The sequence below is a fragment of the Bos javanicus genome, chromosome 11 (genome assembly GCF_032452875.1).
Source record: "Bos javanicus breed banteng chromosome 11, ARS-OSU_banteng_1.0, whole genome shotgun sequence".
NCBI lineage: Eukaryota > Metazoa > Chordata > Mammalia > Artiodactyla > Bovidae > Bos > Bos javanicus.
This window is the reverse complement of record NC_083878.1, coordinates 46,826,024-46,850,603: the sequence shown is the minus strand read 5'-3', so window position 1 is coordinate 46,850,603 and position 24,580 is coordinate 46,826,024. Positions and strand designations below refer to the sequence as shown.

The 24,580-nt window shown below is 50.8% G+C and overlaps 1 protein-coding gene across 5 annotated transcripts in view; it reads left to right on the top strand.

Moving 5' to 3' along the window:
- The window catches only part of PAX8 (paired box 8), a 65,234-nt gene that overhangs the window by 25,256 nt on the left and 15,398 nt on the right, over positions 1-24,580 (top strand). For 2 of the 5 annotated variants that reach the window (XM_061432590.1, XM_061432588.1), the window contains exons 3-9: positions 11,962-12,127; positions 14,113-14,313; positions 16,096-16,184; positions 16,478-16,603; positions 17,045-17,220; positions 21,807-21,927; positions 22,360-22,566. In XM_061432590.1, coding sequence (XP_061288574.1) covers positions 11,962-12,127; positions 14,113-14,313; positions 16,096-16,184; positions 16,478-16,603; positions 17,045-17,220; positions 21,807-21,927; positions 22,360-22,566 — 1,086 coding nt within the window. The remainder of the gene's footprint in view (positions 1-11,961; positions 12,128-14,112; positions 14,314-16,095; positions 16,185-16,477; positions 16,604-17,044; positions 17,221-21,806; positions 21,928-22,359; positions 22,567-24,580) is intronic. The other 3 variants (XM_061432589.1, XM_061432591.1, XM_061432592.1) reach the window with 3 other exon arrangements.

Genomic DNA, 24,580 nt, shown 5'->3' with positions numbered 1-24,580 from the left:
GATCTGCTTGCTGTCCAACGACTCTCAAGAGTCTTCTCCAGCACCACAGTTCGAAAGCATCAATTCTTTGGCACTCAGCCTTCCTTATGGTCCAACTCTCAGGTACATACATGACTACTGGAGAAACTATAGCTTTGACTACATAGACCTTTGTTGGCAAAGTGGTATCTCTGCTTTTTAATACACTCTCTAGGTTTGTCTCTGCTTTTTAATGTGCTATCTAAGTTGGTCATAACTTTCCTTCCAAGGAGTAAGCGTCTTTTAATTTCATGGCTGCAGTCACCATCTTCAGTGATTTTGGAGCCCCCCAAAATAAAGTCTGACACTGTTTCCACTGTTTCCCCATCTCTTTCCCATGAAGTGATGGGACCAGATGCCATGATCTTCGTTTTCTGAATGTTGAGGTTTAAGCCAACTTTTTCACTCTCCTCTTTCACTTTCATCAAGAGGCTTTTTAGTTCCTCTTCACTTTCTGCCATAAGGGTGGTATCATCTGCCTATCTGAGGTTATTGATATTTCTCCCAGCAATCTTGATTCCAGCTTGTGCTTCTTCCAGCCCCGTGTTTCTCATGATGTACTCTGTGTATAAGTTAAATAAGCAGGGTGACAATATATAGCCTTGACGTAGTCCTGGGTGTTCATTGGAAGGACTAATACTAAAAGCTGAAACTCCAGTACTTTGGCCACCTCATGCGAAGAGTTGACTCATTGGAAAAGACCCTGATGCTGGGAGGGATTGGGGGCAGGAGGAGAAGGGGACGACAGAGGATGAGATGGCTGGATGGCATCACCGACTCGATGGACGTGAGTCTAAGTGAACTCGGGGAGTTGGTGATGGACAGGGAGGCCTGGCGTGATGCGATTCACGGGGTCGCAGAGTCGGACACGACTGAGCTACTGAACTGAACTAAACTAGGTTTGTCTAGGTTTGACTCTAGGGGGAGGGCGGTGAATACTGAAAGTAGCCCATCCTCCCTTTCTCCTTCCCCTCTTTCTTCTTCTTTTAAGAAAATCTTGGTAAAATACCAGCCAAGCTTAGTTCTTTCCCAGTTAGAGACTAATACAGGGGATCCTCTTTATCCTCCCTCTGTCTCCCTCCCTCCACCCCTCCCAGTCCTCTCTCCCTGTTGGAGATGAAAGAACAGGGCTACACCCTCCCACCTCTGGGCTGATCTAAGGCAAGAGCATCCGAGGAAGCCAGACCTCTTACCTCTCATTCCAAGGGCTCTGGGAGACCCTCAGATCTGCCAAAACATCAGAGTGTAGGGGGCTGGGAGCTGGTCCTCATGACCTTACAACCCGGGGGCCTCTTGGGCTGCATTAAAGTGCATGAAGGCCCCACAGGAGGGACAGTGGCCAATAGGCTAGGAGAAGGAATCACAAGAATAAGCCCAGAAATCAGTGACTAACCACCCAGCCAGGGAACCCAAGAGGGGAAAGAGGAGCTGGGATGACTTCCTGTCCCTCAGGGAATTCTACAACCTCACCTTTTGCTCATCACTCAGGATTTTGAAGGAGGAAAAGCAGAAACTGATCCAGGCAGGAAGATGGGGTAGATGGGGTGCGAGAGCTTTGTCACCTGCAGAGAAATAAGTTCATTAAATTAAAACTATTCCCATAAAATTATAACCTCCAAGAGGGTGAAGATCCACCTGTCTTAATCCCTGTACATCCCTGGAGCTTGGAGCCATGCCTGGCCTGGGAGCAGTGATGGTCAGATGATAATGGAGAATGTTTTCGAGTGCTATACACGCATCGTGTATAGCACGCAACACTATGTAGATCACACAGCACGCCTAGGAAGAGAGGCAGAGAGAGGTGAAGCTCATGCCAAAATCAGAGGAGGAACAGGGCTTTGTATGTAGGCAGTCTCTCTCCTGAGCTTGCTCTTCTAACCTCTACCCTATACAGCTTCAGTGGATGAAAATAAATGAATCAATGAACCTCACCCCACTCATCTGAGCAAGAGGACAGATTTGCATATTTCTTATAGTTTGGGCTTCTATGAAGGACTGATAAGCATGCCACACAGAAGGGCTAAAAAGCTGAAGGATGAAACAGGGCTTTCCTCTTATTGCATGTGGTTCTTGTCAGCATGCCTCACCAGCAGCAGGTGATCCAGAGACAAACTCTCCAGGAACCCTGCCTCCTGTGCCCCTCAGATGGACGAGCGGCAGCCAAGAGTGACCATCACCTTGGAGGTCCGAGCCCAGTCCCCTTGGCCCGTCCTTAAAGTGTCAAGGTTCTGATAAGTCCAACCTCTTCCATTTTTACCCTGGTCCTAGGAATGGGGGCATCTTCCCACAGTTACTGTCTCAGGGTTATCCCAGTGCTCCTCTCTGTTCTTACAAGCTTCCAACCACCTAGATAAACAGGTCCCTCTATTCAAGCACCTCTGCTGAAATACCTAGAAACAGATTTGTGTTTTATGATCAGCTCCTGACTGATGCTGTACTTAATGCCAGAGGAGGTCAGAGGAAACAGGATCCCAGGACTGCCTTGGTCATATCCTTGGCCTTGAACCCAAAACACAGTGCTGAACTCCTTGGCTATGAGGTCTGGGAAACCAGTTTCTTTTTTATGGACAGACATCAGGGGTAATATCACCCCACAGCCCTGAGTCACAAACTCATCAAGTGGGTCTCTGAGTCAGGGATGTCCCAGTTCCCAGGAGAGGAGGTTTTTACTATCAAACTGTGGTCCTCCCTAGCTGGAGCCAGGTCTTGTGGCTCTTTCCTTCGGTGCATGTAGAAATCTCCCCACCAGCATTGTAAACCACTCATCATTTTCCATAGCCCTCTATGGCCAGGGTTAGGGAAAAAAGGCCTCCCAATTTGGAACCCAAAGTCTTGAGTTGGTGACAGTCTTCTTATTGGTGTAAACTGGTGACAGGAATATTTATCTCACAGAATTGTCCTGCCCAAATGACAAGGGTGTGTGTGAGCCATTATGCTCCCTGCAAAGGTGTAAGCCTGACAAGTGTCACACCTTAATGATGACCTTGAAGGTTGGATGTGAAAGCCAACTGAAAGGCCCTTGCATTCATCCCATGGTTCCTGCAGAAGGAAGGCAGACCTCTCTTCTCCTGTGTCATGATGTCTGGGCCTCATGTTTAAAACAACTCATGTCTAAGAGTATGTGTCATTGAAAGAGACAGAGTTCTGCTGAAAGCAAAGAATGTGTGGGCTTCACTCAGCTTGCTTTGGTCCTGCTTTCTTTCCTGCCTCCCTCTCTTCCCTCCCTCCCTTCTTTCCTCCCTCTTTCCTTCCTTCCAGGAATGAACTCAACCAGCATTTATTCGGTACCTACTGTGCATCAAGGATTACATTAGAGATTAGGGTTTCAGAGACAAAGAAGCCAGGCAAGGACTTCCCTTGTGGTCCAGTGGTTAAGAAACTGCCTTGCAATGCAGGGGGCATGGGTTTGATCCATGGTCAGGGAACTAAGATCCCACATGCATCAGAGCAAGAAAGCCCATGGACATAACTACTGAGCCTACCACTCTGGAGCCTTTGAGCCACAACTAGAGAGTCCACACATCTCAATAAAAGATCCTGCATGATGCAACTAAGATCAGACACAACAAAATAAAGAAATACATATTTTTCAAAAAAGAAGAAGCCAGGGAGAGGGAATATCGTGTGCAAAGGCCCCAAGACAGGAGGACACACTGAGCTCCAAGGTCACATACAAGGTCTCTGAGCGTGTAATGCAGACAGTATGGTAGAAGCTGGCCTCTGATGAAGCTGAAGGTCAGGTTTTATGCTTGCATGGCGGGTGGTAATGTGACCAACCCAGACAGTCTTAGAGGAGGTGCCTCTGTCACCCAGAAATTTCTGATAGCAATTTGAATATAAACATGGGGGAAGGACTTCCCTGGTGGCTCAGTGGTAAAGAATTTGCCTGCCAATGCAGGAGACATGGGTTTGATCTCTGATCTGGGAAGATCCCACATGCTGTGGAGCAACTAAGTCTGTGAGCCACAACTACTGAGCCTGCGCTCTAGAGTCCAGAAGCCACAACCACAGAAGCCCACATGCCCAAGAGCCCGAGCTCTGCCACAAGAGAAGCCACTGCAATGAGTCCTTTCACAGCAACCAGAGAGTAGCTCCTGCTCGCTGCAACTAAGGAAAAGCCCACACAGCACAACGAAGACCCAGTGTGGTCAAAAATAAATTTTAAAAATTATTTTTTTTAATGGGGGAGAGATCTGGACTGAAGATAGCTGGATGCCTGGATCCCATCAGTACAGGGTTAGAAGGTAAAAGGAGAGAGGGTGGGATCACCAAGGATGATGGTGTACAGTGAGGCATCACTGAGACCTCAGTGAAGCCTGAAAAAAAGTAGATAACATAGAACAAAGCAGGGAAGAGAACCCCATTAAAGAGAAACACAAGTAACCGGGACCAAGTGCCAAGCCTTGTCATAGAAGACTCTTTAAGAGGGATAACTCAGCACCCACCATCCACCAACTTCCTAGCATCTGAGCACCTGCTAAGGATAAGGCATATCACGGTGTGATCCCTGAATAGCAAGGGATGAAGGGAAGGACATAGGAACAGCCAAGTATGACCACTTGTTGAGAAATCTGGTTGACATCAATAAGAAAGAGAGGTTTCCTAGTCGAGGGGAGGTTTGGTTTTGTTTTGTAAGCAGACGCTGGGGAGGCAGCATAGATGAATTTAGTTGTTTGCAGGTCCAAGGGATGGGCCTGGTTAAAAAAAAAAAAAAAAAGGGAGACATAATATAAAGTTAGTTACTTCTTCCTTGGGCTCCCCTGGTGGCTCAGACAGTAAAGAATCTGCCTGCAATGCGGGAGACCTGGGTTCGATTCCTGGGTTGTGAAGATCCTCTGGAGGAGAGCATGGCAATCCACTCCAGAATTCTTGCTTGGAGAATTCCCATGGACAGAAGAATCTGGCAGGCTACAGTCCATGGGGTTGCAAAGAGTCAGACACCATTGAGCAACTAAGAACGCACAATTAATATAAAGACAAAGACATAGGAGGCTGACGGACAGAGTTGCGGCACAGGTGGAAGGAACCAGTGAGAGACGGATGAGAGGAACAAGCAGCAGCCTTACCGACCTACTGTCTCTCTTCTCTGGTCACCCTTGGGAGAAGGAGTGCAAGGCACAGAGACCAAGGTCACGCAGCAAGTCCAGGGTAAAACCAGATGCACACTGCTGCTTCTCAGCATACCGGCCCCTTGTTGTAGTCCAAGGGCCTAATGTGCCCAGGTAACCTAAACCTCATAGATACCGGAGGGACTCAGCATGTAGACTTAGGGTGGAAGGTGGGACAAGAGGTTGGAACACCAGGTCTCCACGGCCCTGGAGCGTCTCCCTTGGCAGTGATTTGAGGCAGAGGTCCTGGTCTTTACTCCTTTCTGTGCCAGAAAGGCATGGAGCCTAAGGGAACAGCTGCGAGGTTACAGCAGGAACAGGCCCGCAGGTGAGTGTGCTGGGGAGACAACATCATGCGGCTGAGATGGTCAGAGACTGGGTAACTCTAGCATGGCCACCATGCTTGAGGCTATGGTCCGCAACCTCTTTGGCACCAGGGACCTGCTTCCTGGAAGACAATTAAACTACAGAGTGGAGGGTAAGGGGGTGGTCTTGGGATGATTCAAGTGCATTACATTCATTGTGCACTTTATTTCTATTATTGTCGCATCAACTCCACCTCAGATCATCACTCATTAGATCCTAGAGGCTGGGGACCCGTGCCTTGGGGAGGACAGGTGGGTACAGCGAGACTTACAGGACACCCGAAAGCAGCCGATGCACCCTCCACTGTAGTCCTTCCAAGGCTCATATGCTCATCTTGACAGTTCTTTTAGGCTGAAACAAAAATCTCCAGATAGTCAAGTGGAAATTTTCACAGCACAATACATCGAACCATTCTCGCTTTCGGGCTAGGCAGCAATGTGAGAAATTAAATAGAACATAAAGCGGGGAAAGTACCCAACCATGGGACTTGGGGGTCTTACAGTGGGGAATGTAAGACTCACTCACCAACCATCACAACAGCCCCCCACACATTTGTAAAGCATTTTTCTGCCACGTGTATTTACCAAAGTGTTAATTAAACTTTTGTAACAGGTGCTAGGTAGACAGAGACAGGATTCCTGCCCTTGAGAGCTCATAAAAGAATCTAAACAGATCAAGGTACTGTCCAGTGCAAGAAGTGCTGTGACTAAGACTTGGGCTTTGGGGCTCAGGGACTTCCCTGGCGGTCCAGTGGTTAAAACTGTGCTTCCACTCCAGTGGCATGGGTTCAATCCCTGGTCTGGGAACTAAGAACCCACATTCTGTGCATGTGGCGTGGCCAAGAAAAATTAAATCAAAATTGAAAAAAGATTGTGGGGCACAGGGAAATTATCCTACATCTCAAGGGTCTGAGTATCTGTGCATGTAACAGAAATATGGGGCAATGACTTTTCTCTTGTCCTCATGCATGTGTGACTCTTTGCAACCCCATGAACTGTAACCTGCCAGGTTCCTCTGTCCATGGAATTTTTCAGGCAAGAATACTGGAGTGGGTTGCCATTTTCTACTCCAGGGGATCTTCCTGACCCAGGGATGGAACCCATGTCCCTTGTGTCTCCTGCATTGACAAGTGGAATCTTTACCACTAGTGCCACCTGGGAAGCCCCTTCTCTTTTCCTCCTACCATCCTTACTCCTCAGAGCCCTGTTAAGGAGTGAAGAATGACAAAAGAAAGTCCTCAGATCTCTCCAAATGGTCACTTTTCCAAGTATACATTTCTGGACCACAGGCTTCACCCAGAACTTTGTAGAGCTCTGTCCCCTCACTATAGGCTCAGAGTTCTCTGTCCCCAGGCAAGTTGGCATCCCTTTGTCTGAGGATCTCACAGTCAGAACCCACTTATGTCCAGCCAGGCTGTCTTATCTTCTTCCTCCACCCCCACGACCTCCAGACCAACAAAGGGCCTTTGTTCAGGAAGCCTCAAACCTCTTCCTGGGTCATACCTTCCCCACCTCCCACCCCCGCCCAACCAGGGGCTCCTACTCATTCCTGGCTTCCGGCCTGAGAGCCCACCTGGTCCACAACCACATGGACAGGTGGTCAGCAATGATGGGTAGCCCTGGGGCAGGAAGGAAGGATGCGCCCACCTCTAGGCTGCTAGTCTGGTGGTGACTCGCCCAAAGGCGTCCACTCCCCCACACCGGACACAGGAGGGACAAAAGCCTTTGGGTGACCAGGACTCGGCTCCAAACCTCAAACCATAAGGCCTGTCTCCATTTGCAGCCAGCAGGCTCTTTCCACACCCTCCACCCTGCCTCTCCGACAGCTATAGTAAATGTTTTTCCATGTCTTGACAGCACCAAAGCCTTGTGTGTGGATTTTCTTCCTATGGAAGCTTCTTCTCTTGGTTACCTCCCAGTCATTCTGTACTACAGCTTCCCTCTGACCACTTAGGGCTCCTCTGGCATCTGACTTACCTCTTCCTAAAAACCTCTCTCTTAACATGATGATTCCAAATTTATCTGATTTCATGTGTGTTAGTCGCTCAGTTGTGTCCGACTCTTTACCACCCCATGGACTGTAGCCACCAGGCTCCTCTGTCCATGGGATTTTCCAGGGAAGAGTACTGGAGTGGCTAGCCATTCCCTTCTCCAGGGGATCTTCCCTACCCAGGGATTGAACCCAGGTCTCCTGCATTGCAGGCAGATTCTTTACTATCTGAGCCACCAGGGAAGTTCAATTTATCTGACTGCATCTCTCCAAAGATTGAAAGTTCCTCGAGGGCCAGCTTTCCTGTCTTGTTCAAGGTGACTTTCCCAGTGTTCTGATTTATACTCACTACTTGGTATATATGGGCTTCCCAGGTGGCTCAGTGGGTAAAGAATTCACCTGCCAATGCAGGAGACACAAGGGACACAGTTTCCATCTCTGGATCAGGAAGACTCCCTGGAGGAGGAAATGGCAACAGACTCCAGTATTCTTGCCTGGAAAATTCCATGGACAGAGGAGTCTGGTGTGTTACAGTCCATGGGGTCACAAAGAGTCAGACAAGACTTCAAGACTAAGCATACTCCCACTTGGTATATATGTGTTGAGATCAAAAGAGATGAAAACTGTAATATACAAACAATAAAAACCATTATTCTAAGAAGATGGGGCTGAGGTGGGGGGTGTACATGCAGTTAGTCTTTCTCTGAAATTTTCTTTACCAGCCATCACCTGAAGTCAGCATCAGACACTGCAGGACGTTTTGTTTAGCTCTTAAGTGGATAGAAACAATATGCTTGAAAAAAAAACCCAACTTTCTCAAATCATAAAATTAAAACAGGCAGTAAATGAAGCGTGACCCTTAAAAAATGTATAAAAAACATATGGCAAGAAAGACAATATCATATGATTTTGCTTATATGCAGAACCTAAAAAATTGATACAAATGAACTTATTTACAAAGCAAATACAGATTCACAGACTTAGAGAAAAAACTTATGGTTACCAAGGAGGTAAGGGGGTAGGGATAGATTGGGAGTTTAGGATTGACATGTACACACTGCTATATCTAAAATAGATAACTAGGGACTTCTCTGGTATGCCAGTGACTAAGACTCTGTGCTCCCAGTGAGGGGGGTGTGGGTTTGATTCCTGGTTGGGGAACTAAGATTCCACGTGCCATGCAGCATGGCCAAAAAAGTAAATAAATAAAATAGGTAACAAACAAGGACCTACTATATTTAAAAAATGACTAGATGGTAAAATACTGTATACATGGAGGGGTAAACAAATTAATAATAATAAGCCTTGGGGGGGGGGGAAGAAACTACTCTTCAGAAGGAAATTTAAAGAATATTTCAAAAGAATTCAAGCAATTTTTCAGAATAAAAGAAACTACTGAAAAAAGAAATTAAAATAGGCAGAGTCAACACAGGAATCTAGCCCAACACCCTTTGCACGGTAATATAAAGAACTCAGAAGTCAATAAAATGAAATAAATCACCAAGGACTTCACAGTTTAAGAGCCAGAGATATGAGTACATCTTCCCTTTCACACAGATGCCAGCTGATCTAGTAAATAACCCTTCCAGCGGGTTCCAGAGAGTTTGAGTCTCTAAGGATATCGATTAACAAGCCCTTCAGGAAGATTTAGGACAGTGATCCCCCACAGCTTCAACGGAGAAACAGGATAGGTTTGTTTTTAAGGCACAATTCCCAATTCATGCTACCAAAAAAATAGCCTTTGATTTTTTTTAACCAATTGCCTTTCTAGGGGTGAAGACTTCCACCTGTGGGAACGCTAGCTTTCAGATGTAGTGGGCCTAGCATGGACGCCTAAGCTCCTAGATGGCTTGGCAGTCTTAAGTTCTGGAAAATGGGGACAAAGATGAGCTGCTCAAAGTCTGTCCCTTTGGGTGGCTCTCTGGTGCCCCCTTGTGTTCAGTGTCTGGACCCAGAAGAGCCAAAAGCCTCAGGAATGGAGTGAGGGTGGAAAGGCTGAGCCACTCACTCTCCAGGACTGCCTGTGGCCAGTGAGAAGTCAGCCCTCTCCAAAGCGGGCTCAGGCCCCTTTGCTGAGCACTGGGATGTCTTCCTGGCCCTGGTGGAAACACTGGCTAGGGCAAGTTGCCTAGAACTGGAAGCAGTTCTAGGTGGAAGCAGTGTCCAAGGTCACCCAGTGGCCTCCACTAGGGAGATGGATCATAGCGTCCTTCCTGCCAGGTGTTTGGCTAGCGGGCTTTTCCTCCTGACTCAGTGCCCAGGCCAGAGGCACTTGTAGCCTCTTAAAAAAAACAGACATTGACCGCTCTGCTGAAGACAGCTTGAGCCCCTGAGGGGTCATTGCAAGGCAGTTCTGAATGTGCTAAGTCAGTGGGCAGTAATGAGCACAGTGTGCCTAGCAGAGGCACGTCCAGCCCTCAGCCATAAATTGTCCTTAACGGGCTGACACAGGAGGCCTGGCAATGGCTCTTCCTCCTCACCCGCCCACCTGTTCCCCCTGACTCCCACCCCGGGGCTCTGCCATCCTAGCCAGATCACCACATCATCATGCTGGGACCATGGCATCTCTAGCGTGGGACTGTAGGGCCAAGGCCAAGTTTCCAGGATCTGTTCTGGCCACAGAACAGGGCTCTCGCAGCAGCCCCAACAGGAGCATTTGTTCCTGGTTAGATCTTGACCCTCCATCATGCAGGCTGAGTCACATCAGTCACATGAATGCTCACTGTAACTCTCTAAGCCCTGGTCTCCTCCTTGGCCAAAGGAAAACCTCGGGCCTGAAGCTCGCCCACCCAGAATCTAGGGATTTTAGAGAATTGAGTATGTTAATAAATCTAACAGATGCCTTCTCACCTATAAGCCTTTGTACATGCTGTTCTCACTACCTGGAACAGTTTTCTTCCTCATCTCCTTCTCTAGTCTGACGCCTCTTTATCTTCAGCCTCAGTTTAGACTTCTCCAGGAACTCTTATAGGGCTTCCCTCATAGCTCAGTCAGTAAAGAATCTGCCTGCAATGCAGGATACCTGGGTTCGATTCCTGGGTCAGGAAGATCCCTTGGAGAAGGAAATAGCAACCCACTCCAGTATTCTTGCCTGGAGAGTCCCATGGTCAGAGGATCCTGGCAGGCTATAGTCCATGGGGTTGCAAGAGTCAGACAGGACTTAGCAACTAAACCAATACCAATACCAGGAACCTTTCTCTGGTCCCCTGAGCCTGGGCTTGGTCCCCTCCAAGGGTTCCCATAACCCCTTTCATGTCCAAATCCCAGTCCTGGCTCAGGTCCACTTCTGATGTCCCAGATGTGGCCATGCCATATGGCCACGAGCTGGTCTAACTCTTCACTTGAACCCCATGAGGCAAGTACAGGAATCACATCTACCTTATCCAACTCAACATTGGGAGGGCTGGTACAGTGCCTGCCACGTAGTAGGTACTCAATAAATATGCATTGAGAATAGGTGGATGGGCTCAGAATGAAACACAGGCTGGGGCTGGAGGGTAGAGGCCAAGTCAGGAAGGCACCTAAGGAGACAGGCGCACATCACAGTGTGTCCACGTTCTGTACCACTGCCCACTGCCTGGCACGTCAGTCCTGGAAGCCCCAGAACATGGGCCAGTGAGGCCTCTGCCTGCCTCTCAGTGCTCCGAACAGAGCTCAAATTGGAAGCCCAAGGACAAGGCCTGCTCTATCCTAGATCAACCAGAGAAGCTCTGCTTTTATTCTTTTGAGTCTGGGTTTCTCATTGTCTTTGTGCTTAAGAAATCTAGCTCTATAGTTCAAAAGAAGAATGAGAATAAGAAACTTAAATACCACTGATTTCTTCGTCCCATGCCCTCATTTTAGAGATGAACAGAGACGCAGAGAAAACATGGAGATTTCCCCAAGATCACACAGCTCAGCCTCAGAGTAGGAAGACAGAACCTGAATCTTCAACTCTTTAGATACTTTCCAGAGGGTAGAGAAAGATGGTGGGATTGTCATTTGGAGTGAGGTGCTGAGGGTCTGAGAGGAGACCGTGTGTGTACTCTGTCATGTCTGACTCTGCAACTTCATGGACTGTAGCCTGCCAGGCTCCTCTGTCCATGGAATTCTCCAGGCAAGAATACTGGAGGGGGTTGCCATTTCCTCTTCCAGGGGAATCTTCCTGATCCAGAGATTGAACCTGTGTCTCCTGTGTATCGTCATCGCAGGTGGATTCTTTATCTGTTGAGCCCTCTAGGAAGCCCATGAAAGAATGCTGAGCAGACACAAAAGGTCCCCAGAGTGGAATGTGCCCCTCAGTGGCATCATACATCCCTGCCCCTGCCACCCTGAGCTAGCCCCCACTCAGAGGCGGGAAGCAGAGGGGTACAGCAGGATCCCCAGGGGATGTGACCAACAGAGCTCAAGTTTAGGGGCTCTCAACAGCCAAGGCCCATATGCCGGCTGATTCTCTGCCTGGTGGCCCTGACAGCAGTCCCCCCGGATTACTGTCTTTCAGGCCACGGAGGGCTGAACCAGCTGGGAGGGGCCTTTGTGAATGGCAGACCCCTGCCTGAAGTGGTGCGTCAGCGCATCGTGGACCTAGCCCACCAGGGCGTGAGGCCTTGCGACATCTCCCGCCAGCTCCGTGTCAGCCATGGCTGTGTCAGCAAGATCCTTGGCAGGTAAGCACAAAATTCACCCCTACCCCCTTCCCTCCCAGGGACTCGGGTCCACTCCGGTGTCCGGCCTGGGTTCCAGGATCTGAACAGGATGTGGTAGGGCTTCCGGGCCTCGCCCATCTGCTGCTCGTCTGTGTGTGTTTCCTGCTCTTCCTTCCTCCCTCATCCATTTCTCCTTCCTTTCCTTTCTCCCTCCCTCATGGTCTCTTCTGCCCCATGTCCTGGTTTCTATAGGCTTCTTTGTTCCTAAAGCAGAAGAATCTTCCCAAAAGGCTTTCCCCCTGCTGAGACCAAGGGATGGACACGAGTTTGAGCAAACTCTGAGAGTGGTGAAGGACAGGGAAGCCTAGCCTGCCGCGGTCCTTAGAGTCGCAAAGAGTCGGACACGACTGAGCGACTGAACAGCAACAACAACAGGGAGGGGACACGCAATCAGAGGTGGCTCCTGAGGTCTTGCTCCAGCATGAGGGATGTCTGAGTTTGTGCTTCTCGAACTGTAACTCCCAGAGCACTTGCAACAGAAGCACTGGGGTGTTTTGATGAAATGCAGATCCTAAGGCCCAGACCAGGCCCATTGCAGCACCCTCTCTGGGAGCCAGATCCGGACACCGTGATTTTTAGGAGATGACTAGGTGACGCTTACGAACGCCAACTCCGGAGCAGCAGTTCACAGCCCTGGCTGCACAGTAGAGTCACCTGGGGAATCTTAATTTAGAAAATAAATGGATGTCTCAGCCCCGGCCCACACCAGTTAAGGCAGAACTTTAGGGGAATGAGCCCAAGTTTGGGTATAGTGTTAAGCCCTAAGATTCTAATTTGCTGCAGCCAGAGTTAAGAACTGTTAACTTAAAGGCTCAGGAGGGGCCAGGAGCAGCAAAGCATAGTCCAGCCTGGAGGGCCACTCCAGTGGAAGTGCCCATGTGCAGGGTTTTCTGGGCTTTGTGTCAGTTCAGTGTCTCCCTTACCCAACCCATAAGTGAGATTCAGGAGGAGTTCTGGTTCAAAGAGGTCAAGGCCTATAATTAAACGTGGGAAGCCCTGCCTCCCTGGTGGGAGTCATCAGGGAAAATTGTGGTCCCCGGGTCTCCTGGGGTCAGGAGAGGGGTTTCCCAGGTGGGTTGCAGCACCCCAAGAGGGGCTGAGTGCTAGTGGATGGTGACACCCAAAAGGGAATATTAAAGAGGTTTTATTTCATGACAGAAGAGACCAGAGTTTCCCCAAGGAGGAGAGGTAGGCTATCCTGACACAGGTCACTGATCTGCCTAAGCAGCTGGTTGGGGGATGGGGGATGGGGCGTGGGGAGACCCCGAGAGAGCTGGCTTAGCTTAGGGAGCTGGACATGGCCAGGGCTCCAAGCCAGGCTGGCGTTCCAGAGTCCATGAGGACCAGCTTCAACCTGAACCATGTAACCTGGTGGAAAACCAGTGGCCGGGGCTGTGGGTGGGGTGGAGGGGGGTTGGAGGGGTTTTATGGAGAACAAAGGTGAAACCAGAAAGTCAGGGCAGAAGGCCCAATGACCCCAGCTGGCTTTCTGGGGAAGGAGGGGTAGAACCAGGATGGTCGAGAACAGTCAGTCATGCTTCAGCCAAGGAAAACTGGATGGAGCAAACGGCCACCACCTTGAGCCTGTATGTACACACAGAGCACACTCAAAATGTCCTTTCTTAGAAGGGGGATCTTTTGTGCTCCATAAGGTGTTTCCTGAAGGTGTTCAGGTGCAGAGGGATGACAGGAAAGAGAGAAACCAGGCATCCCAGGGTGAGGCCTTTTGAAGAGCGTTCTGGTTCAGCAGCAGCATAAACCTACCCGTGCAAGGGAAACAGGCAGTGACAGGAACATGGTGCCAGAGACCACCCTTGGGGGTCACCATTCACCCCCTCAGGCCCTTCCCCAAGCAGCCTCAGAGGGGAACGAGAGTCTCTGGCTAATTTGCTGCCCAAAGATCCCCACCTGCTTACTGGGTACTTCTTTGGGGTTCTCTATTGGAGTAGGTACTACGAGACTGGCAGCATCCGGCCTGGAGTGATAGGGGGCTCAAAGCCTAAGGTGGCCACCCCCAAGGTGGTGGAGAAGATCGGGGACTACAAGCGGCAGAACCCAACCATGTTCGCCTGGGAGATCCGGGACCGGCTCCTGGCTGAGGGTGTGTGTGACAACGACACTGTGCCCAGTGTCAGCTCCATCAACAGGTGAGACGGACACCGCAGCCAGGGACTGGGGTCCCTGGGCTTTGGGGGAATCGTGATGGAGACCTGACTTGAGTGGAACAGAACCTTGGAGGGGGCTGCATGCTGAAGAGTCAGGCTGGAAGTGCCCTGGGCCCAGGGTAGGTACCACACCTCTATAGCATCCCCACTCCCACCTCAACGTATCCCCCTCCCCAGGGCTGTACTCTCGCAGTTTCCTTCCCCACATACCACATCCTCTTTCATTCAATAAAAGAAACTTCTTGAATCAAGCCTTTCCTGCATGAGACACAAGACCCCTAACCTGGACCTCATTCAAGCATCCACTCATTTGTTTAGTCATTCAGTCACCACCTCAGTCAGTTATTCACTCACTCATTCATTCACACATACTTTACTCATGTGTAGGCCCTAAGGCTGGAGTAGGAAATGGCAACCCACTCTAGTGTTCTTGCCTGGAACTCCCATGGACAGAGGAACATACAGTCTGTCGGGTTGCAGAGTTGGACACAACTGAAATGACTTAGCACACATGTACCCCATGGAGATGCACAAGTCTTGTCTGTGTGGCACTTACAGTCCAGTAGGAAAACAGACACTAACCAAGTCCTAATTGATGTCCACGCAGTTCTAAGTCTGGCTAGGGAGAAAAATATGAGGGTATTGAGCTGGTGTCAGGTGGCTTGGTTTAGGGAGGTTATGAAAAGATGTCCCAAGTAAGAAGTAACAAATAAGAGTTACCTAGGTGAAAGGGGGAGTGAAAGGAGCTTGAGAGAGCATGTGCAAGGGCCCTGTGGCTAATAAGATCTTATACGAGAAGCTGAAAGAGGGAAGTCCCTGGCAGTCCAGTGGTTAAGACTCTGCACTTTCACTTCTGAGGGCCTGAGTTGGATCCCTGGTTGGGAAACTAAGATCCCACAAGCCGCATGGCCAAAAAGAAAAGAAAAGCTGAAAAGAAAGCCAGCAGGTAAAGGGAAGGGGAGAGCACAAGGTAGACTGAGGTGGAGATGTGAATAAAGTCTGTTTGCCCCTCAGAGGCCGGGGGTCATGCTACGTATTCTTACCTCTCACCTATAAGCAGTGGCAAGAACCTTAGCACGAGATGTTAACCATGAGACTGACTTGCATTTCAGAAAGTCCAGTCTGGCTGCAATAGAAAGAAAAGATTAGAAAGGGTCAAGAGCAGATACGAGTGGGCCAGTGAGTGACCCTGGAGGTAGAGTTTAGTGGTGGCAGTGAGATGCAGAGAGGGATCAATGCTGAAGAGAGTTAAGAGGTCAAATCTACCAAACCTGATGACGGCTCAATGGAGGAGGGAGGGAGGCAGATACTGAGACCCACCTGTACTTCTGCCTTGAGTGACCGGTGGGCTAATCATGGAATGGGAACAGTGGGAAGGACCAGGCGTGAGGAGTAAGGTCGTGGGTTTGAGTGTGGACAGGTTGAGTTTGGGGCTTTCCGGATGGCTCAGTGGGTAAAGAATCCACCTGCAATGCAGGAGATTCAAGTTTGATCCCTGCATCAGGAAGATTCCCTGGAGGAGGAAATGGCAACTCACTGTAGTATTCTTGCTTGGAAAATCCCATGGACAGAGGAGCCTGGTGGGCTACAGTCCACGGGGTTGCAAAGAGTCAGTTGCAATTTAGCAACTAAAAGAACAATGAGCTGAGTTTGGGCTGAATGTCTATAGATACTCAAGTGGGATCTCAAAAAGGTGGATGGAGCTGGGGCAGCCGGAAGCCCTGTCTCCTTCTGCTATAAGGGCTTTTCTTCTCTTCCTTACAGAATCATCCGGACTAAAGTGCAGCAGCCATTCAACCTTCCCATAGACAGCTGCGTGGCCACCAAGTCCCTGAGCCCAGGACACACGCTGAGTGAGTGCCGAGGGTCCCACAGTCACACTCAGCCCCTTGCATACACACTCCCATCCATGTACACACACAGAGTTGCACACAAACATGTCCACACAGACATACCCATATGTTCGAACTGAGCCCAAACCTGGCTGGAATCCCAGGGAAGATTCTCTGAAATGTTTAGGGCTGGAAACAACACAAGCCAGAACCCTGGCACCAGTAGGCAGGGCCCCTGACTCCTCTGTGGTGGTGTCAGGGGCTCTGAGGGGTGTCAGGCCCACATCCTGACCCTCTGTCTTGCCCCACTGCAGTCCCCAGCTCAGCTGTGACGCCCCCAGAATCTCCACAGTCGGACTCTCTGGGTTCTACTTATTCCATCAATGGGCTCCTGGGGATCGCCCAGCCTGGCAGCGACAGCAAGAGGAAGATGGATGACAGTGAGTGTTGGGGGGACCAAAGGGTAGGTTGGGGGTGCAGGAGGGCAACTGCTAAGACAGGGCTTCTCTGGTGGCTCAGGTGGTAAAAAATCTGCCTGCAATGCAGGAGACATAGGTTTGATCCCTGGGTCAGGAAGATCCCCTGGAGGAGGGCACAGCTGCCCACTTCATTATTTTTGCCTGGAGAATCCCATGAACAGAGGAGCCTGGTGGGCTACAATCCATGGTGTCACAAAGAGTCAGACATGACTGAGTGACTAATACTACTACTACTGATGAGACAGAGACCCCCTTAGGCCCAGGACTTTGTGGATTGTCTCTAAGCCACCCGGAAGTCTTGCTCTTCCCTCTTCCCAATTGAGTCTGCTTCCCCACTCTGGCCTGGGCAATGGGTTGACAAGCCCCCTGAAAGCTTTCTCCCTGCCGGGGGATGCCTGCCAGGTGACCAGGACAGCTGCCGGCTGAGCATTGACTCCCAGAGCAGCAGCAGCGGGCCCCGCAAACACCTCCGCACGGACACCTTCAGCCAGCACCACCTCGAGTCGCTTGAATGCCCCTTTGATCGGCAGCACTACCCGGAGGCCTACGCCTCCCCCAGCCACACCAAAGGCGAGCAGGTGAGGGGCCAGCTGGGCACGGGAGGCGAGCAGACAGTTGGGAGGGAGGGAGGAGGGCAGAGCAAGACATGGTCTCTGAAAGCTCCCTAATCAACTGGCAATTCTAGAAGCAACTAGAAGTTGCTTGATGGGCCCAGGGCACATGCTTCCAGCAGCTCCAAGGCCGTCATGGGCATTATTTCACCAGACGCTAGCAGCATCTTCCTGCTCATCCTTCCAGCCCCCTGCCTTCCCTCACTTGTAGCCTCTGAGCTTAGAGCAATGCAACCAACCGTGCCATCCCCCTGCCACAGTGTCTCCCCCAGATAGCAGGGTCAGGTCCTACAGCAATAAAGTCGCAGCTCCAGCCTTTACAGCATGACCTCCACCAGCACCTCCAGCCCCGCCTCACGCCACTCACGCCTCCCCACCCCTGTGCCTGCCATGCTTTCGCTCCTCTTGTTCACACCTCTCTGCCCCGGCACACGGTGTGCCCTCCTCGCTGAATGCCTTCCTCCCACTTCTCTGCCTGGAAAAGTACTGCTCGGCTAGTATGACTCAGCTCAAGCCTCACCTGGTCCATGAATTCTTCCCTGCCCCTCAGACACGCTTCATTTTCACTCTCCCAGACTTCTGCATGTCCGGGGTGGGAGGGGCCACCCCCCAGAACTCATGGGGTAGTGTCACTGCCTAGCAGACAGAGATGTCAAGATACAGCACATTTCTTGAGCATAGGGCAGCATCTCAAGGCATCTTTTTTACCTCCAGCATCTCCCATTGTGCCCCTCTAACAGATGCTTAATAAAGGTAGACTGAGTAAATGCAATGAGAAATGCAGCCCGAGAAATGCAAGCTACAAGCAAAGTTTTATTCCCAGTGTTCGGGACAGGTGAAATGGCTTATCAGGGGTTGGCTTCTATGAAAAACTGGCAGAGATGTCCAAAGTGTCTCCAGGAGCCAAAAAATAACTCTGCACCTCTGTTAATTATCTTCTGTCAACACCACAGTCTCAGTGTCTTCCCCATCCCCTAACCCAACATCAATCAGCTGAAGATTTTCTCTACTGCTCATCCCTCTCAGCTCAAGGTGTCATCTGAGCCAGGAGTGAGGCAAGCCCGTGTACCTTTAAGATCTGAGCAGGACAATGGTGACGATGCCAGTCACCGGCTGAACCACTGCCAGTGACCGTCTGGGCGGCTGGGCCCTTGCCAACAACGCAGCTGGGCAGGCAATCTGCGTCAGCGATTTTATCAGCCTGGGCTGTGACAACCAGGAGGGCTTCAGAGAAGGCTGGCCGTCAGCAGACCTGGGGAGAGGGCAGGGCGATCAGCCACGAGTCAGCACATGGCACCCCAGGCCGGGGTTGACTGGGCAGGAGGGGAATGGGGCCACAGGGGTAGGTCTGCCGGGAACCTGCTATGAGATATGGACCCCACACAGCTCAGTGTCCTGGTAGAGAAACCTTGCTGCTGAGACCCACTGGGTTGTGCAGAACCACTCCTGAGCTCCCCTACCCCTCTGAGGGACCTTGCTTGATTATAAGGCGTCCCAAGACCCTACTCCAAACTGGCATACATACATAGGGGATCATGCAAATGGAGAGTCTTGAGCCAGAGGACCCACAGGGCCCGTTCAGTCCAGTCTTTCATTTGCCTGGAGAGGACTAGGGCCTAGGAGGGTGGAGAGGGCTGACAGAAGTGAAAGTTTGTGGAGCTCAGACCTCTAGGCCCTGGTTTCATTCAGACTGGTCCACTGTCACCTGTTTTAAATATGGTGCTCCTATGTGAGTTCTTATTTGAAGACTGGAAAAAGAGAACTTAAAAACCATGCAACTACTCTACTCCTTCATCCTACAGTTGAGGAGATGGAGGTTCAGTAATGACCATTACTGATTGAGTGCCTTGCTCAGCCAATCACTCCCTCCCTCATTCATTCCCCTGCTCGATGTGGAAGGACAGGGAGGACCCAGCCTGTGCCTGGGGCTCCTTGCCTTTCCCACAGCTGCCAGTGTTGCCAAAGGAACACCCCAGTGTCCTCTTGCTGGGCAAGGAAAGGGCCTCTGGTCTGGGAAGCTGAGAGAGAAGCACAGTTCCTCACACCTGACCTCAGGATGGGGCAAAAGCATGGCCATCTTTTCTGTAAAATCAACAAAGGGCAAAGCATTCAACATAAACATTTCTGTGGGCTCATTTCTGGTTGCTCTTTTACTACCAGGCACAGTTAGGAGTCTGCAAAGCTCTTGTTCCTCTATTTCACAAGTGCATCAAGGAACAGATCAACACAATGTGAATATTATGATGACAGAGCCTCAAGAACTGGGCAGCTTGTGACCCTTCACATAACTCTAAAGTAGCTGTTTATTGAATGTTTGTTACTAGGCATTTTGTGCTAGGTGTTTAATGTAGGTATATAAAATCTCCTTTAATCCTTGCATCAGCCTTGTAAAGAAGATCTATTATGCCTGTTACACAGGTGAGAAAACCAAGGCTCAGAGAGGTCAAGGAGACTAAAGCTACTAAGCTGGTGATTGCAGAACAAGAGCTCAAACTTGTCCAAGTCCTGAGGAATTGTGTCCTCTGCACCCCAATTCAAATCCCACCCCAATAAGAAATCCAATCATCCTTGAGATGTTTAAGGCATTTGGGGTAACATTACTGAAATGTCTGATTTATAGGTTTGTTTTTCACTGAATTGTTAGATTTTGGAGAGCTATAGGATTTTGAGGTGGGGCTTCCCTGGTGGCTTGCTTCCCTTGTGGCTCAGCTGGTAAAGAATCTGCCTGCAATGCGGGAGACCTGGGTTCAATCCCTGGGTTGGGAAGATCCCCTGGAGAAGGGAGCAGCAACTACCCACTCCAGTACTCTGGCCTGGAGGGTCACAAACAGTCAGACACAACTAAGCAACTTTCACCTCCCTGGTGGCTCAGATAGCAAAGAATCTGTCTGCAATACAGGAGACTTGGGTTCAATCCCTAGGTCAGGAAGAGCCCCTGGAGAAGGGAAGGGCAACCAACTGCAGTATTCTTGCCTGGAGAATTCCGTGCTGAGAGAGCCTGGTGAGCTACAGTCCATAGGGTCACAGAATGTTGGACATGACTAACACCACCAGGATTTTGAGGAGGTGTTTTATATCAGATCAACATGTCCACAAAACATTTTAAACTTTTCTTACATTTCCTAGAAATCAGGCATTTTGTTAAATTTCATGAAACCAGGCTCTAAGTAACTGTACCCTGACTAGAAGCAGGAAGCTCCCTCAGAAGGTGTAGAACCAGAGTGCCATTTAGTCAGTAATTGCTGCTACAGGATAATGGTGCCCTTGTGGTCTCCAGAGTTGACTGCAACTTCCATAAGTGCCTGGCATGCAACCAGAAGCTGCTGTGGCTCCTTGGAGAACCCAGCTCAAATCGTTGAAAGCGATTGCCTTTAGAGAGTTGTTATATAACCATGGAGCACAAGCCTTGATTTTGGTTTTTGCACACCGGTTCACAGAGCATATTAGTGACATGTGTGATCCACATGTGGGGAGCAGAGGTGTGTGCTGTTTCGTGGCCTGATGGGAGGGTATCATGATGAGGGGTGATGTACCCTTGCCTTTAATTGAACAAGTTCTTCTTGGAAGAAGCATTGGAGGAAATGGCCCACTCATGTCAGGGGAGGCTCAGTGAAGTCTAAAATGAAAACCCCCGGGGGTACTTGATAAAGAATTTTTAAACAAAAGTAACCACAAATATCATCTTCAAGCTTAATGTGCACATTTATGTTTGCTTGGATATGGAGAGAGAGGGAAGAAGTCTACCTATTTTGCTTAGGTGTCAGGTCTGTCGTTTTACTGAAGGAGAGAGCGCAGGGGTCAGGATCAGATGTCCTCGATTTAGACTCCACTTCATACGCACCTAGGACATTCACCTCTCTGGTCTTCAGGCTCTCAGCATCTCAGACATAATATTGCTTGCCTACGTCACAGGGCTGTTGGGAGAAATGGATCAGGATAACACAGGCAATGTCTAATGCCTGCTGTCTTTACATGTAAGATGTGGTCATGATGTTATCCACTGCAGAGCAGTGGTTGAGAACATAGGTCCTGAAGTCAGACCAGGGGAGTGTGACTTCTGTGGGAGTGTGAGAAGTGTCTTGACCAGCTCTGTGCCTCCATTTCCCATCTGGAGAATATTTTAATGAAAGGAGGAAAGCACCCTGAACAGTCCCACGTGCTAACTGCCCCAGCCCTGCATCTTGCCCTCCGTGGGCCCAGACAGGATGAGGAAACCCGGAAGGGGCCCAGCATCCAGCCAGGGTGTGGTCCTTGGAAGGACCCACTCTCTTCTGTGTCTGGCGCTGTTGCCACCAGCCAGCCTTGAATTCCAGAGCTGCCGCGGAGGGCGAGTTCTGCCCCTAGAACTGGGAGAAAAACAGAAGGGCTGTAAGTCAGAGAATAAGAACTGATTAAACAGACTAAGTGGAGTCAAGACTGAGCGAGTGAGCGGGAAGAGGGGACAGAGGAAGCAGGTATTTTCTAGGGGGAGCCGGCTGGCGGGGGTGGGGGGGCTTTAAAAGGAGAGCCTGCCGCCCACAGCCTCTGTGCGCTCACTTCTTCTTGTTCCCCAGGGTCTTTACCCGCTGCCCTTGCTCAACAGCGCCCTGGACGACGGGAAGGCCACCCTGACCCCCTCCAATACACCCTTGGGGCGCAACCTCTCGACTCATCAGACCTACCCCGTGGTAGCAGGTACGATGCCCAGAATCTCCTGGGCCATGCGGGAGCCGGCTGGCGGGCAGAGCTGGCTGGTGGAGAGGAGGAAGGTGTTAGGGCCCTGGGCCTGAAGAGGAGAGGGGACTCTGCTGGCCGGTCAGCAGGTGGGTCGAGAGGGTCTCGCCTTCTGTCCTCGGCCCTTTCTCCGCCTGCCCCGCAGCGCGGGGCACACGCGACCTGCGTCTACACTCACAGAGGCACAGCAGGGAGACAGAAGTGCCCTCTCACCTCCTCCCCCAACCTGAGTGACACCGCGTAGCCCCGCCCACTCCCCGCGCCCCGCCTCAGGGAGGAGCCCGCCCGCGCCTCGCCGCCCCGCCCCTCCCGCATCTCATGGCTTGGTTTGTGCATGTTCCCGCCCCATCATCTCACACCCCTCTCTCCTTGTTGTCTCCCTCCCTCCGGCAGATCCTCATTCACCCTTCGCCATAAAGCAGGAAACCCCCGAGGTGTCCAGTTCTAGCTCCACCCCTTCCTCTTTATCTAGCTCCGCCTTTTTGGATCTGCAGCAAGTCGGCTCCGGGGTCCCAGCCGGTGCCTCGGTCCCGCCCTTCAATGCCTTTCCCCATGCTGCCTCCGTGTACGGGCAGTTCACGGGCCAGGCCCTCCTCTCAGGTACGACAGGGAGGTCCCGGGTCTTGCAGCCATCGCGGGGGGCGGGAGGGGGAGTCCTCACGGCCGGCCGCCAGTTCCCTACTTTGGGTCTAGCCCCTACTCTCTTCCCAAGTCCTCTCCACCATCATCCTCTTCCCTCATTCCTCCGACCACTTTTGGAGGCGCCAAGATGCGGTCCTCCATGCCTGCAAAGTCAGGCCATGGGAGGGGCAGGCACTCTGGGGGATGCTTGAAAGTGGGGGTGCCTGGTGGATTTCCAAAACCTTGCCCCAAAGCCCCATGAAAGTGCCAGAACCCTAAGACCAGGAGCCAGACTCAGTAAAGCCCCAAACCCTTGGTCTGGGTAAAAAAAAATGCAAAAGAAGAAAAAAAGAAAACTCTGGAGGGAGAAAGGCTTTGGCTTTGGGGGCCAAATTCTGGATCAAATTTCTAAGGATGGAGGGTCAGTCCCAATTGGGTCCCCATAGTGTAACTCTTGTGTCCCTAGCTTAAGTGTCTCTCTTGGAGGACACTCAGGCAGAGTGACTCACCAACTCAAGAGAAGGGGAAGCAGGGACTTTTCATCAAAACCCTCATCCAACTGAAGTCTGGAAGCACCTTAGGGACATTTAGTTCAAATCTCTCCTTACACTGATGGGCAACAGGCCCAGGGAGAAAGACCCAGCCAAAATCCCTGAATAGGAACATGGTGACATGTCAGCCTGCGTGCGCCCTGTGGATCAGATCCCAGCAGAGCTGAATCTCCCGGGCAGAAGGACATTGGCCCGTCCAGGCAAAGTCTGAGCAGTGGCTGAAAAAGTCAGAGGTGTTTGGCTAGGCAGGGAGAAGGGCAGAGGTGGAGTGAGGGAGGGAACAGAGCCCGATAACAGTTTCCAGATATTTGAAAGACGGCCACAGAGATGAGACTATTTCAGAAGTGGGTCCAAGGCATTGAACCAGGACCCAGGGAAGAAACCAGGAGTGGGCCAGCCCTTCTGGACCAGTGGTTTTCAAGCTTGCTGGGTCTCACAACACTCTTGAAATGGAAAGTTTGAAAGAAGCCAGGTATCCAGACCAGACAAATGAAGAGCTGCTCTGTCTGAAGTAGGGGCTCTGCCCAGGGAAAGCCCTTGCACTTGAAAATCACTGCATCATAAGAACCAGACCTCTGTCCACCCAGAGGGACCTCAAGGTCATCTTATTCAAGTCCATTGACCCTTCCTTATAACTGTCTCTACATTTTATGTCTGTCTGGCACCTAGGACGTTTTTTTTCCCCCTCTGTGCATCCCCGTGTCTAATGAAGGAGGACCTCTTTGAGGAGGTGGGCACAGAGGTAGAGGGTTCATAAAGGAAGCCCAGCGTGTGGGCAGAGAGGCAGTGATGAAGCAAGGAGGAAAGTGTTGACTCAGTGCAGAATTTCAAAAGAGGGTGAAGTCAGCGGAGATGGGTCATTTGTTTTGACCAAAGTGATTAAAGAAGAAAAGTCTGTGAGCTGAATGAAGTGATGTCAGCCAGAGAAAATGGGACAGGGTTAGGAGGGGAGAGAGGAGGGGGAGAGTCGGAGAGACTTAAATTCAATGTGTGTGGGGGAGGGGCCCAGTCACTGGGCACCACTGCCTGCCTGTGTATCTGGTGGGCGATGGCCAGGAGGGCTGAGAAGAGGCAGGTAAGGGATGATGGTGTGGGTGAAGCGTGTGGTGTGGGGGAGCAGTTCTTCACTTACTGGGAATTGTGAAGAGGCTGTGCAGGATCAGCCAGAGAGGAGCAAGAAGGACCCCGGGCAGTGGGAAGCAGATATGTCAGAGCACAGACCTGGGCATTGGTATGAAATGTGGTTGAAACAGCCCAGTGCAGAGTCCCTACCCTCAAACCCCTCCCCTACTTTCTCCCCTCCCTTAAGGGCTTCACGCATCTCCAGACAACATGTGATCAAATCAGGGGTGATGCTTCCAACTTCTACTAGCTCTTAGTTTAACGGACATGCCCTGTGTCCGTTGTCCATGCAGGACTGGGAGGTCATCCTTGCATGGGGC